At 56.6% G+C, this 14,156-nt stretch overlaps 1 protein-coding gene across 1 annotated transcript; it reads right to left on the bottom strand.

Annotated features, from left to right (window-relative positions):
• Window positions 1-361: 361 nt before the first annotated feature.
• Scaf1 (SR-related CTD associated factor 1) lies at window positions 362-12,725 on the bottom strand. The gene is given in 12 exon segments (XM_052712871.1): window positions 362-780; window positions 903-1,031; window positions 2,627-2,845; window positions 3,063-3,145; window positions 3,607-5,119; window positions 5,121-6,274; window positions 8,649-8,764; window positions 8,852-8,952; window positions 9,228-9,325; window positions 9,737-9,794; window positions 10,008-10,121; window positions 12,605-12,725. Coding segments are annotated over 11 exon segments (3,771 nt in total). The 5' UTR covers window positions 10,116-10,121; window positions 12,605-12,725; the 3' UTR covers window positions 362-588.
• Window positions 12,726-14,156: the final 1,431 nt, after the last annotated feature.

The following is a 14,156-nucleotide window of genomic DNA, read 5'->3' as shown; positions in this document are numbered from 1 at the left end:
GCCCCTGGCAAGCCAGTGTGAGGCAGACCGACTCACCATGTAGCCCTTGTTGGCCTCGGTTTCCTGCTAGGACCATGGATTGAGTCACTGCAGCCTCACAGGGCTGCTAACACTAGAGGCCCCTCAGTGGCATCAGCTCCAGTGTACATGAGACAGGCCAGCTGCGACTCAGGCTGGGCCCTGCCTCCTGTCACCACCATGTTCCTGGGCTGGTGTGGCCCCATAATACCCCCCCCCCATAATCCTTTCCTCCTGAAAAGAGCATTTTATGGGGAAAAATTTTTTTTTTGAAGACAGAATATCTGTAGCCCTAGCTGTCCTCGAACTTACAGAGGTCAGCCTGCTTCAAGCGCGCACCGTCTATAGTTCATGGAATCTTTAATGAAATTGGAGGGGGCATAACAGAAGGGCTGAGGCCGTGGGGGTAGGCTAAGGGGCCAGGGTAACGGGCAGGGGCAGGGCGGGGTGGGGGGGGCGGCTCTCCTCTTCCTCACAGCGACCCCAACATCCCACTGTGGGGGTATAGTGGGGAAGTGGAGCCATAAATATGTCCAGAATCTCAGAGGCATAGGAACAGGGTATGAAGTCTCAGAGAGGGGGCAGGGGCAGGCCTGGGCCACCCTTGTCTGGAGGCCCTGGTTCCTTGGGTGGCCGAGGGGGTCCTGGGGGGTCACCCGGCTTGCGACCGTGCTTGCGGAAGTAGCGGTAGCGCTGGACGTAGGCCCTCACCAGGTTGCTCACCTTGACAGGATTGATCTCCCCGCTTTTGCTGTGGCAGATCTGCGGAGCCGGGAACAACTGAGTTCCTGCCAGCCCCAGGGCACCCTTGACTCAATGACTGGGCCTACCCTATGTCCCTCTCCTGGACCCAGGTCCCCATCCCCACAGTCCCTCTGCCCCACCTTGTGGACAGCCTTCCTCAGGATGTCCTTATACTCCTCCTTGGTGATGTCTTTCTTCTGGTAGTACGGTTTGATGGCCAGCTTCACCTCTTCCACTGCCCGCTCCTGTGTGTGCAGCTTCTTCAGATACTGGGGGGGTGGGGAGACAGGGAGAGTGAAGACCAAGCAAGTGAGGGGACCTGCAGTGCCCTCACCCTGGCCGCCTGCCCTGTGCTCCCCTTTCTGCAGTTACCCTAGCCAGTGGGCATCTCCAGGCAGACCCTGGGCCAGCTAGCCCGGCCCAGCAGTCTGCGGGGCTACAAACCAGGCAAATACTGTTTCTTTTATGCAATGCTGGGACTGGAGCTAAAAGCTTGGGAGTGCTGGTGCTCTACCACCCAGCCCAAGCTGTCTTTCTAGGTAGTGGCTCTAAGTTGCCCATTCTTGCCCTCAACTTTTAAATCTCCTGCCTCAGCCTCAAGCGGTAGGATCAGAGGTGTGTGCCCCACACACAGCTGGTCACAACTCTCCCTAACCAGACCTTACAGGCTTATTCTGATTGTAGACCTTCTGAAGTGGCAGGGATACCCAGCTTGGCTGCTCACACTCTGCTCTGGTCCAGGTTGCCTGAGCTCTGGCAGAAGCACAGGAGGGGCTGAGCGGTCAAGCCCAGGCGGCTCACTCAGGCTGCTAAGGTAGACAGCGTCACAGGGGGCCCAGTCCTCCACCGCCGGGGAACTAGATCCTGTGACTCATGGAAAATGGGACACCACCATCAAGGGGAGCTGTGCTGGGAGGCTGAGCTTCCTGGGAAAGCCCAGTGTCCATGACCACAGGTAGAGCAGTTTTCCCAAAGCAAGTGCAGGGAGGCCAGAGACAGGTGGGACAGAGCCTGGGCCACAGCAAGATGAGTCCAAGCAAATGGCCCCTGGGGAGGTCAGGGCACTATAACACACCTGCTTTGGTAACGGGGACACGTGTCCCAGCTATAGGGAGAGTCAGTTTCAGCTCTGTGGGCCCTGAGGTTCTCAAGTGACACAGAAGAGGGGCCGCCTGCTACGCCACACACTTGTCAAAAGACAAACAGCATAAACAGGGCTGGCTGGCACAGCATGGGAGTGTTCACGAATCGGCTAGGTAAGCTGAGGGCATCTGTTTCAACACAAGCCTGTTGTACAGCAGTGTGAGGCACCGCGGTGGGTGGTGCCTGCAGACAGCCAGGCCGTGACCAGGTAAACCCATCTAGAGAGGACTTAAAGGAAGCAGCCCAAGGCCAGGTAGTAGCAGCCCAAACCAGTCTTCCTCTTTGTGCCTGCAGGGCCCTCACTCCAGCGGCGGATGGCCTCTTCACTATCTCTCAGCCTTCCCCAACACTAGGGCTACAGGCCTGAGTCTGTAGGACCAACTCAGTCCAAAAGTGCTTGACTTTTCTTTTAAAAACCAACATCTCCCAGCTATACAAAGGTGGGGAGCAACTGCAGGGTACATTAAAGGGGGTGTTTATAAACACACACACACACACACACACACACACATATACATACAAACCACAAATGTTTCTAGTTCCTTTATACACGTTAGCGCTCGTGATCGGGAACTAAGGATGGAACCCAGTGCTGCGTGCATGCCAGGCAAGCACTCAATCATGAGCTGCAGCGTCCCTCTGTGGCTTTCTGTAGTGACTGCCCAGGACCCAGCTCCCCGCCCCAACCCTCTAGTCCTTTGATGCTCCAAGTCCGTCTCACCTTGTCGGTGTCCCCACGTCCCTCTGAGCTGCTGCTGCCCTCTCTCTTGTCAGACGCAGGGGCCAGCCCAGTGGGGGTAGGAGGGGTAGAGCCACAGCCCCCTATGGGGAGGCTGCCAGGAAGCAGGTAGCTGGAAGGGCCTGGGGGCAGGCCCAAAGAAGTGGGTACAGGAGCTGGGGTCACCCCCAGAGTGGAGGGTGGCTTCCGATGGCTGAGGATCTGTGAGAAGAGAGTATGATGAGCCAAGGAAGGTAGAAGGGAAGAGGGGGCTTTGCACCCCCTCTGTTCCCTCAAATTTCCCAATCTTAGAGAGCAACAGGCTCCTCTTCTGGCTAATACCTTGCCCTAAGGCCTGCTGGGAGTTGTAGTTCCTCTCCTACCTCGAGGCAATGGACAAAAGAAGGGGCTGTGGGGACTCTTCCCCATGGGAGCCCACCTGGTTGGTGGCCTGGATCAGCTCCTGGGCCTTTGCTCGGCTGGCCAAGTTGGCTTCTTCCATCTTGAACAGCAGTGCAGTCACTACAAACGGACAGAGGTGTGAGAGTCAGTGCAGGGACCGGGACGGGCAGCAACCCTCCCCAACCCTGACACCCACCGCCAGGTCCCTCCCTCCCTTGACCCCAGGACTACAACATCTCCGCTCGGGACAGAAAAAAGGGCCTCATCTACCAAGAATCACCACAGACCCCAGTGTTCTTAGGACTCAAGGGGTGTGTACACAGGGGCAAGGGGGACTAGGGGATGGCTGGAGTAACAACTGCTTCCTGACCCACCCAAGTCCCAACTTTCCCCTACCTAGGAGGAAGACAGCACCCTGTTCAAGCTCTCCATTCTGTGCTGGCCACTACATACTCCTCTGTTCCACCGGTTCCCTGGATGCCCAAGGCTGGACTAGACCCTGCCCTGCTCCACCCACCCACCACTATCTACCCACCCCTTTCATGCCATCACCCTTCCCTCTCCCTACTTCATAGACTCACAGGCCAGGACACCACTGGTGGTGCAGTCCACACCAGCAGGCAGGTTCCAGGGCATGGGCGGGGGCAGCGTGGGCAGCTGGGAGACCCTAGCGGCTGGTCCATCCTCGGCACCAGAGTCTCCTGCTGTAGACCCCGCACTGGGAGCAGTACTCGGGGCAGCTGCGGCCGTGCTGGTGGCTGTGGTAGTGGCAGGCTGCTGCTCCTCCTCCTCTTCCTCCTCCTCCTCCTCTTCTTCCTCCTCTGCCCCTACTCGGACCCCAGTGTCCTCACTGGCTTCCTCCGGTAGGAAGGAGACTTCAGGGGTCTTGCAGCTGCTGTCCACAGTCTGGGAGTCCGGGGTGAGGGCGGGTGGAGGTGGGGCTATCTTAGGTGGTGGGGTACTGGGGGCCTTGGTGGTCCGCTCCTCCCCCGACCATGATGTTTCCTCTGTCCCCTTGGTGCTGGCTGCCTGGCTGCAGCTGTCGGCCTTGGACTTCTTCAGTGAACCGGGCCCACCGCTGGTCGTGCTACTGCCTCCGCTGCGAACCTTCTTCCTGGTCTTTGACGGCTTGGTCTTTCCCTTGGTCCCCTTAGCTTTCTTGGCCCCGGCCTTGGTCTTGGCCTTAGTCTTTTTGGGCTTGGTGCTACCCGGGGCTACCTTGGCCACCTCTGCAGGAGCCCGTTCATCTGGCTTGAGAAATGGGGAGCGGCTCTCACGGTCTCGGCTGAACTTGACTCCGATGGAGCCCAGGCCTGAAGATGAGGAATCCTTGGCAGGGGTAGTGCTGCTGACGCCCTCTCGGATGAGCACGGCCACCTTGGACTGCAGTTTCACCTTGCGGGAGGAGCAGGAGGAGGAGGAGGAGGAGGAGCCGCTGCTTAGTGGGGCCTTGGGCAGTGGCCCGGAGCCAGGCGCCGAGTCCTTAGGTGGCCGCGTCTTCTTGGATGACCTGTCCCTGTCTCGGCCCCGGTCCCCCCCATCAATGGTCTTCCGTCGAGACCCTTTCTCCCTTGAGGACGAGGATGAGGATGCAGCGCCTGAACGTCTCCGGTCCTTGTCACTCTTGCCACCCCGCTCATCGGCACTCAGACCCTCAGAGTCATACAGGACCTCCCGCTTTGGGGACACAGCAGGTGCTGGCGAAGGTGCGCGGGGCTCTGCCTTGTCCGGGCGGCCCACCGTGATGGTCCGTTTGATGGCGAACAGGTCGTGGTCCGTGAGGTCCTGGATAGAGGGTGGCACAGCCCCGCGGCGCCGGCTGTCACGGTCAGAGCCTGAGGGAGGCACAGGTGCGGGCAGCTTCTCCAAGTCCCCAGAGCGCTTCTCGGCCCGCGAGCGCGATCGCTTCTTCTTCTTCTTGCCCCCCTCCCGGCGCTTGCCGCGGTGCCGCTCACGCCGCGAGGAGGAGGAGGACGAAGCCGCTGGGGGCGGTGAGGCTGAGCGCCTTCGGCGCCTGCGCTTCTCGCGGGAGCGGGAGCGGTGGCCGCCACGTCTGCGATCAGCGCTGCGGGAGCGAGAGCGGCGGCGGGAGCGGGGAACGGGAGCGGCGGCGGGCAGCAGTGTGGGAACTGAGCTTGCGCTCCCGGGAGCGATGCTTCTTGGTATCCCAGGCTGGCGAGTCGGGTGGCGCCGGGTCCCCACTGCGCTGCCGCTCTCGTCGCGCCTTCTTGCGTGCAGGCGGTGGGCCCGGCGAGGCCGAGCGCTGGCGGTAACGCTCCCTTCGCTGCGTTAGGATTTTGCGGCGCAGGTCCAGGCCGCCCCAGCGCGCATCTGTGGCTGGAGCTGCGGGTGGCTCACCCAGGTCCACCTGCAGTGCGCCCTCACCATCAGAGTCGGCATGCAGGGACAGGAAGTCGTCACCCTCAGGGGGACGTGGAGCAGAGGCTGGGGGCGCAGCAGGAGTGGCCACTGAAGCAAGAGTGGCTACTGAAGCGGGAGGCTGACGAGGGCGCCCAGCCCGGAACAGTGACACTGCGACCCTGGGCTCCTCCTCGGGCTGCACAATCTCGCCCTCCTCGATCTCGGGATCAGTGGGGGGTAGTGGCGGCAGTGGCAGCACCGGTCCACCAGCTGTCACTACTTCCACAGACACCTTGCCCTCAAGACAGGCCTCAACCTCAGGTCCCACCACGAAGACCCTGCGGCGCGGAGCCCCTTCCGCCCGTGTGGAGTCAGCCTGCGGTGGCGTCCCTGGGGCTCCCAGCATCTGCGGAGGTGGGGGCTCCGGGCGGGGGCTGTCGTCACCTGGGAAGTCCTGGCTCAAGCTGTTGTCATCGTAGATGCCCGCCAGGGTCTCTGAGATGCGGCTGATGCTCTGTGACAGGCCCTCTTCTTCCTCCTCCTCCTCTTCCTCCTCCTCTGGTGAGGGGCTCCCCGCTGATGAGCTAGGGTTGGAGCCTGTGGGCTCGAAGGGGTCATATTTTTGCTCCGGGGCTGGCGGCGGGGAGTAGGCCTCGTCGGTGGGGTGGAAGGGGTCATAGATGTCGAATCGTGGGGCAGGTAGAGCTGGAGGGGGGGGAGGAGGAGGGGGAGGGGGAGGGGGAGAAGGGGAAGAGGAGGATGGGGAAGGGGAAGGTGAGGATGAGGCGGAGGAGGGAGCAGGTGGAGGGGCAGGCCCTCCATCCCCTGTGCCCAAAGTGAGGAGGTGCCGGGCACAGGCAGGTCGAGAAGCATGAGACTGTGGAGAAACTGCAGAGAACAGGGCACAGCGTCAGTCAGGAATGCCCTGACCCTCCCTCTCTCCCAGTGCAGAGGCCTGCAGACAGGCCAGTGCTATCACTGCCCCATCCCCATCCTGACCCTCCTGACACTATTCTAGTGCTTCCTGTGTGCCCCCAGGACCTTGAGCCACATGGGAAGGAACAGGTAGAGCAGGCTGGGTAAAGGGTTACCTCTCCAGCCAAACCGACCTATTTACACCACACAATCAAGGAGTAGGTGCTGTTCGGTGAGGTCAGGGACTGGGGTATGCTGTGGCAGAGCACCGGCCTAGCATGTGGGAGGACACCCAGTAGAGCAGGAGAATGCCCAGAGTCCACACTTGAGCCCAGAAGTTGTACTGACCTAATCTCCCACACCACAAATCAGCCCTAAAGCCTAAAATCTGCCTTGACCAGTGGCAGTGATGTCCCCACAGGACAGAAGAGCCAGCTGCCCCTACAGGAGTTGAAACAGCTTAGACCATGAAATGGCAGAGCTGGAGGCCCGGCAAGACAAGAGTTTTTGCCCCCAACCTGCACCCAAGGGCTAAGAAACAAGAGCCACTAGCCCCTGGGGACATCGGGGAGTACTTGCTCCTTCTCACAGGCCGGGTTCTACATGACTCCTTGGTTTGCCCCTAACGCCCACTGCACCAAGGGCACACAGCTGCAAGGACTGGCCTAGACTCAGATGATGAATCTAAGCAAGGGAACCAAGACCCACCCAGCATGGCCCAGTGGGGACATCGCCAGTTCGTCACAACACTGTCTAGTCATGTGACCAAAGGCCCCTAGCTCAGCCTCTCTGCTTTGGATTCCTTCTATAAAATCAGTCTGGCCTGGCAGCAGTGCCGCACGCACACAGGCGGACCTCTGTGAGTTCGAGGCCAACCTGGTCTCCAGAGTGAGTTCCAGACAGCCTGGGCTGTTACACAGAGAAACCCTGTCTCGAAAAACCAAAAACCAAACCAAAACTAAACTAAAAAGAACCATGAGCAGTGCAAAACCACAGTCCTAAATGCCAGAGGCTGAAGCAGGAGTGCCTGAGCCTAGAGCCTGTGAACAGCCTGAGCAACATAAAATACCCTATTTGCAAAATTGTTTAAAACACATAAGCACCAATGGTGGTGGTCCGAGACTGTAGTCCCAGCACAAGGGAGGTGAAGGAAGGAGGCTTGCTGCAAGTCCCAGGCCAGCCTAGGCAACAGTACAAGACCCCACCTCAAAAAAACATACCAAAAAAACCCCAAAACAAAACAAAACAACAAACAGCCATAAAACCACAACATAATTTTAGAGTCCCCATGAGAACAATTGGCTCCATAGATATCGCAGCAGCCAGCAGCCAAACACAGCCACTTGTCTGTATGAACAGGTTCTGTTGGCAAGCTTATCCTCAGCAGCTCTGAAATTTTGGCTCTGGAGTCGGGACCTCCTGGTGTTACCCAGGTTAGTCCTGCACTCATGGCCTCCAGGTATTCTCTTCTCTCAGCTCACCAGCTATGTGAGACCACAGCTGAGCCCGCACTCACAGCTCCACACCCCGAGATTTTAGGATAGATTCAAAACCCTTCTGCCGACCTCCATGGAGGCCAGGGGAGCACATAACCCTGTGCCCAGTGGAGAGGTGGACTCACAACAAAGAAGAAAAGGGACAAAGTGACTGTGACCTGCTTCAGTGGGGTCATAATCCACGCTCTGTAAGGCACTGGGACTGATGGTTGCCAAAGACCCAACCTGAGAGCCTTTCTCTCTACTCCACTTGCAAATGCACACAGAGGGAGGTAACCTGCTGGGGCTCAGACACCAGCAGCAGCACAAAAACAAAGGCCCTCAGGTGTTCGGGGAGTGCTTAGGTGTTAGTACCACTGGGGCTGATGTGCCAGTGTGCTCTGAGGTCACTGGCCACCTACCAGGAGCATAATGGGAAGCAGATTCTATCCTACACAATCACAGCACAGAACCAAAATGCCTGGTTTCCCACTCAGACTCAAGCTAGTAGCCAGACCCACCAATGGAGCTAGTAAGGATCCCCTCCTAGGAGATGAGTCCCAACTCAAAGACACTATCAGTCAGCTCTGCCATCTGGTACCCGGCATGCTCTATGCTCCAACATGATCCTGTGCTTTCTTTCAAGGAGCATATGCATTAACTTGTATCTAACATCATCACCATCCTTACTACCTTCACTCCAAATAGCTTAAGTAAGGCTAGGTAGGGCTTAGCTTGGTGGCAGAATGCTTGCTGAACATATGTGAGACCCCCAAAGTCCAGGACCCAGCACCATTAACAAATACATGAAAATAGTTGATTTCCACACAACTCCAAGACCACCTACTCAACACAGTGCAAGTCCCACATACCCGTTTTTCCTGTCCTCCAGGCCCTGAGACGAGGCAGAAGGCTGGGCACAGGTAGAGGCATGGGGTCCCTGTCACCGATGCGGACCTCAGCCACCAGCTCAAGCATGTCCTCACTTCTGCAAAACAGAAGAAATGGTGAGTCCCAGCAGAGTCCCAGCTCTCAGGTTAGAGTCACCCCTACCTTTAGCTGCCCAGGTCCTTACTCGCCAGGTCTCAGGTCCAGGCGGCTGGGGACCCAGGTATCTGGGGGATCCAGGATGTTCACCAGCCCCACAAGAAAGCTGTCTGCAGCTGTATCCAATACCTGGAAGGGGCCAAGTTGGGCTCAGTTCTGTTAGCGCTCACACTGACAACTTTCCTAGTTCCAGCCTCTCAGGAACCCACCAACTTCCCCAAGGACATTCAGAGAGTCAACCAACCTTATCCTCGATGGTCTCTGGAAGCAGGTTAGTCGGGGATCTGGTCCCCAGACTCCCATCACTGCCCACTAGAGTTACCCCAGCCCCAGGGGTAGAGACCCACCCCCAGTTTCTTGTCTTGCAGGCCCCAGGATGAAGGTTCATGGACACCCTCACTCACAGCAGCGGTGTCAGCACCCCCTGACTCCTGGGAACGAGGCTCTGATCGTGGACTCCGGCAGCAGCGCCTCCATCGAAGGCCACGACACCGAGAGCCATCTGGATGGACATTGAAGTAAGGTGGGACTCAATGTGAGGCTTTGCAGAGCACAGGAGCCAGGACCAGACCTAGTGGGGTGAGCTTGTACCCACTGGAGTACTGAAAGGGATATCTCAGCTTGGCCTTTGAGCCCTGCACAGCCCTGGATCTAGACGTCTCCTGCCTCCCAAGTGTCCTACTACCTTGCTCACAACCTCTCGGTCAGCCCTGACACCACACTGGGTCCCATGACACTATCCCCCTAAGCTGCAGGTCTGCTGGTCCGCTGCCAACCAGGCCTTCCTCCAGCCAAACCCAGGCCCCCGGACACTCCTAGCCCTACCACAAGGCTAGCACTCATGACGCCTCAGAAAGAATGTAGATACTAAACTCAGAGGAGGGTAAGGGCCTGAAAGGACTACACCTCATACCTTTTTCATTAGGCAGGTCCCCCTGCAGGGAGCTCCCCACAGCCTGCTGAATGGCCCGCTGCAGGGGATAAAAAATCAGGGTACCAGGTAAGAGACTTTTATAACCTCTGCTGTTTGGAAGGCATGTTCCAGGCACCCCAAAGCCAGGCCACAGGCTGAGGCCACACAGAGCCCCACAGGGCCCCACTTCTTCCAGGGCCCAAACCCTCAGCCCCTACTCCAGGAAATGGGAACCTAGGCCCCCAGGCCCCACTGCTCCCAGCTGTCTTACCAAGATAAAAGCAGAAGGAGAAAGGGCAGAATCTCTGTCAGGTGGACCGTCTCCTCGATCCTCTCCCGACTCCTCGGTTTTACCTCGAGACTCATCTTCCTCCTCCATGGTCACCTGGGGTTGAGGGCGACAGTTTGGAGTGAAGGCTGAGGGAAGAGGGCGCAGGAGTGAAGCGAGGTCTCAGGGACCTCCTCGGTTGTCTCCCTGCATCTCCTTTAGGGTCCCTCTTCCACCAATTCCACGCTGACCTGCAGGGACTAGAGCATCCTTCTTCTGAATGTTAGCTGCCTCCCCTGTCAATGGGAGGACTCCTCTGCCACCTGCTCCAACATCTGGCCCTCCACTGCCCAGTTTCCCAAAGCTCCTAGCCAAAACCCAAATTCCCCAACCCAATCAGATAGATGCCAACTCAACCCTGACTTTGGGTCTCATGATTTTATGAGCGTGCTGCAGTCTCAGAAACCCACCTTCCTCACAATGAGGAATGCATCGACATGCTCAGTGGTACTCTGTAACAGGTATCACAGCTTCACAAGCATCCATCCCCTCCATGGTGAGGAACCAGAGGGCTTCACTTATAGGTATGAACACAACTATGACAGTATGGTCTACACAACCACTACACTGCTTTTAAAACAAAACTGCCAAATTTCAGAAAGTCATGTTGTCCTCCCAGCCCCGTTGGGACACTTGCCTATCACCCAGCTGCCTGTCTTGTGGAAGCATGGCCAAAGCCTCGGTGATGTCACGGGAATTCTGAGCTTTGAGTGCCCAGTCAGGTGGTTGAAAGAGCATCCTTCAGACTGGTGGATGTCTTGATTGAGGCTTCAGAAAATATGAACATCACAGCTGTAAGCCTCCCTACAGCTGTCAAACCTGTGACTCTGAACACGCCTAATCTTGGGATTCCTAACCCAAACCTTGTGCTTATCTGAAAATGGCAAAATAGTAGCATCTATCACACTCATTTGCACATACAGATGGCTGGATACACATTAGCAATAATTGTATCATTGGCCCTTAGACCGGGTTCCCCTTTTTGTCTCAGCCTACTTCTCCGGCTGTGCACCTGCAAAGAAAAGACCTAAGACCTGGGCCCTGTCCTCTATGAAATTATGCCTGGGCCTCCACATTCAGCCAGTCTCTCAGCTCCAGCTCCCCAAATCTTCAGCTTCTTCCTTAGTTCCCAGAGCCATACCCTACTCTGACAGCCCCTCCACATATCCAAGCTTCTCTAAACTAATACTCAGGACCCTCCTACCCTGTGGAGCAACAGTTCCCAGCTCTGGGGCTGCTCCCCAGCACTATCTGAGATAAAAATGCTATCCAGAGCAGTGACTGTCACATACAAGAAACTGTATCAAAAGCACCTGGCTGCAGACATTATAAGGCTCTGCAGACCATGGGAGATACATGATCCCTCAATTACAGGGTCCTGGGAGCAATTTAGTGATTCACAAATAGCTCATTACACAAAGTACATAAAACATACTGAAAAATACTTCCCAAGTTTTAAATGGAAACATCCGTTTACATGATTGGAGTAATATTAGTAAAATGCATATGTTGGCATGTACCGAATCTCATCCAACAATGTATTTCCTCCTGCCTATCAAGGTCAAGCTGCAGAGCACTGCATTAGGTGAGTCTAGACAGCTCTACAGACCCTCAAGCCTCCAGGGACTGATTCTAACTCCTCAGCACCAGGACAACACGGGTTCTTTGTTTGTTTAAAGCCATTTCCTTTTTAATTACTTTCTGAAGGGCAAGTACATTTGAGGTGAGTAAAATGCCCAGCACTTTGTTGTATTATTTTCCACACATTTATCTACTCTCCAAAAGCACTTGAATTTGCTACAAGACGCAGTCTGGATTCTTGCAATCACATCAAAATCACCTGGATGATTCCAGTTCCTTCTAACTGCCCCACCCCACCCCACCCCCGTCTCCGAGTCACCCCACATCAAACACTTCCCAGACCTTGGAGACCCGTTTATGCTTCTGGGCACATCATAATGCTTGCCTCCCTCTCCCTGGGTGGGAACACATCTCTTTCTTCCAGGTGTCCCTTAACACTTCCTAGTCCTTGAAGAGCGCTTCCAGGCCTTATAAATTGTCCCAGATCCACGTAGATGAGCTGAATGCAGAGGCTAGCACGGGTAGACGTTTCCCAGCCCTAAGACACATACCCCAGCAATCTAGGTGGCTCTGCAGACCCCTTCACTCCTGGGACACACATCAAGATCTCAAGATGGCCCCAAAAGCCTCTCAACAGACCCTAGCCTACGGTCGCACATAAAAACCATCTACGGCGCCTGCAGACACGTCCGGGTTCAGCAACGTGAAGGAGGGCTGACCTAGGCGCGGTCCAGGCCCTACGGACGCCCCCTGGCACCCACGGGCGCGTCCCGGGCCCTAAGAAGGCCCCACACTCAGTGACTGCCTTGGCCGCCGCTGCCGGATCCGAGGCTGCCACGTTATGCTCTCCAGGCCCGGTGGCGTACAGACGACACTCGGAGACGACTAGCGACCCGACTCCGCCCCGCCCACCCCGCTAGGCCCGAGCCCCGCGGCCCGGACCGCCGCCGCCATCTTACCCCGCCGCTCGGGCTGCGGCTCCGGCCCCGGCGCGGGGCGGGGCGGACTGGGGCGGGGCTCGCGAGTTGAGCTGAGGAGAGGCGGAGCCAAATTGCCGCCGAGCTTGCTGGGATTTCAAGTACCCAGCTGGGCTTCCTGAAGGCCGGCAGGGCGGAGGGTGGACTCGGTTTCCCAGAAATCAACGCGTCGCATGGAGGCGGGGTGCGCGCGCTGTACGCCGGGAGACGTAGTCCGCGAGTCAACTCCGTCACGCGGGGACAGTGTAGGGGTGAAAGGTGAAGTGGGCGGGGTTGCTGGAGCGCGCGGTGAGGCCCCCCACAGTGCCCTGCGTGCGCGGGGAAAGGGCGGCGGATCAGGAAGTGATGTAAAAAAGACGCTCCGCTGTTGAGCTCAATGGGAATTGAAGTGAATTGGACGCTACCCTTCGCGTAGTCTGCCTTTCTGAATATGAGACCCTTCTAACTTTTCTCCCCTCGAAGTCCTAAGGACGTTTTTTGAGAGGTGTCTCTGTAGCTCAGACTAGCCTGAAACTTGCTGCAGACTGTGATCCTGCCTCTGCTTCCACAGTGCTGGGTCAGTAGGTATCCGTCACCATGCCCAGCTTAAACGATTCATTTTGGGGGTACTGGAGATTGAATTTAACCCTCCTACATTTAACCCTCTATTATGAAGCATTACCTATAGCCCTCTTTTTGTTTTTTATTTATTTATTTATTTATTTATTTATTTATTTATTTATTTATTTATTTTTTTGGTTTTTCGAGACAGGGTTTCTCTGTGTAGTTTTGCGCCTTTCCTGGGACTCACTTGGTAGCCCAGGCTGGCCTCGAACTCACAGAGATCCGCCTGGCTCTGCCTCCCGAGTGCTGGGATTAAAGGCGTGCGCCACCACTGCCCGGCTTGTTTTTTATTTTGAGACAGGTTCATTCTAAGATGTCCAGGCTAGCCTTGAATTTACAATAATCTCCAGTAAATTTAGAAGGAGTCAGACCAGAGCGTCCTTACTCGGGACAGTAAAGTCCGAAATCTGAGTCCTCTGACTCAGAACAGAAGAGTGAAGACTCATTTCCCTCCTCCCTGGGACTCAGAAATCTCAATCCTCTTCCTTCGACCCGTTCCTCAGGCCTCTCAGGGCATCAATATAATACCTGACACAAACGTAAGTGCTAGACTCCTCCACAACCTTCCCCTCGCGCACTCATGACCTCGAGCCCAGAATTCTGAGTCCCCAAGACTCCAAGAGTTCAGGCTCTCAGGTTCTCCAATACCTAATCTAGTAGTAAGGGCCCCTCCCGAAGGCCTGTTCTCCCTACCACCGGAGAATCCAAGTCTCCAACTCGATGCACTCGTAGGAACCAGGTGTCTGAATCATCAACTGCCTCCTCCAAACACCAGAAACCCTGGCTGTAGGCCCTTCTGGCCCCGGACTTCCCGACTAGGATGAGCTGGCTCATGGATTAGGAATGTGGTGATCTCACAGCCCATCCCTGCCCCGTTACCCTGATGTCCCCATCCAGGGCCCCAGCTCCCCTCCCAGATTATCTTCCGTTT

Source organism: Peromyscus californicus, unplaced genomic scaffold (assembly GCF_007827085.1).
Source record: "Peromyscus californicus insignis strain IS unplaced genomic scaffold, ASM782708v3 Scaffold_4__1_contigs__length_199733344, whole genome shotgun sequence".
Taxonomy (NCBI): domain Eukaryota; kingdom Metazoa; phylum Chordata; class Mammalia; order Rodentia; family Cricetidae; genus Peromyscus; species Peromyscus californicus.
Note: the sequence above shows the minus strand (reverse complement) of the source record. Positions and strands in the feature narration are given on the sequence as shown.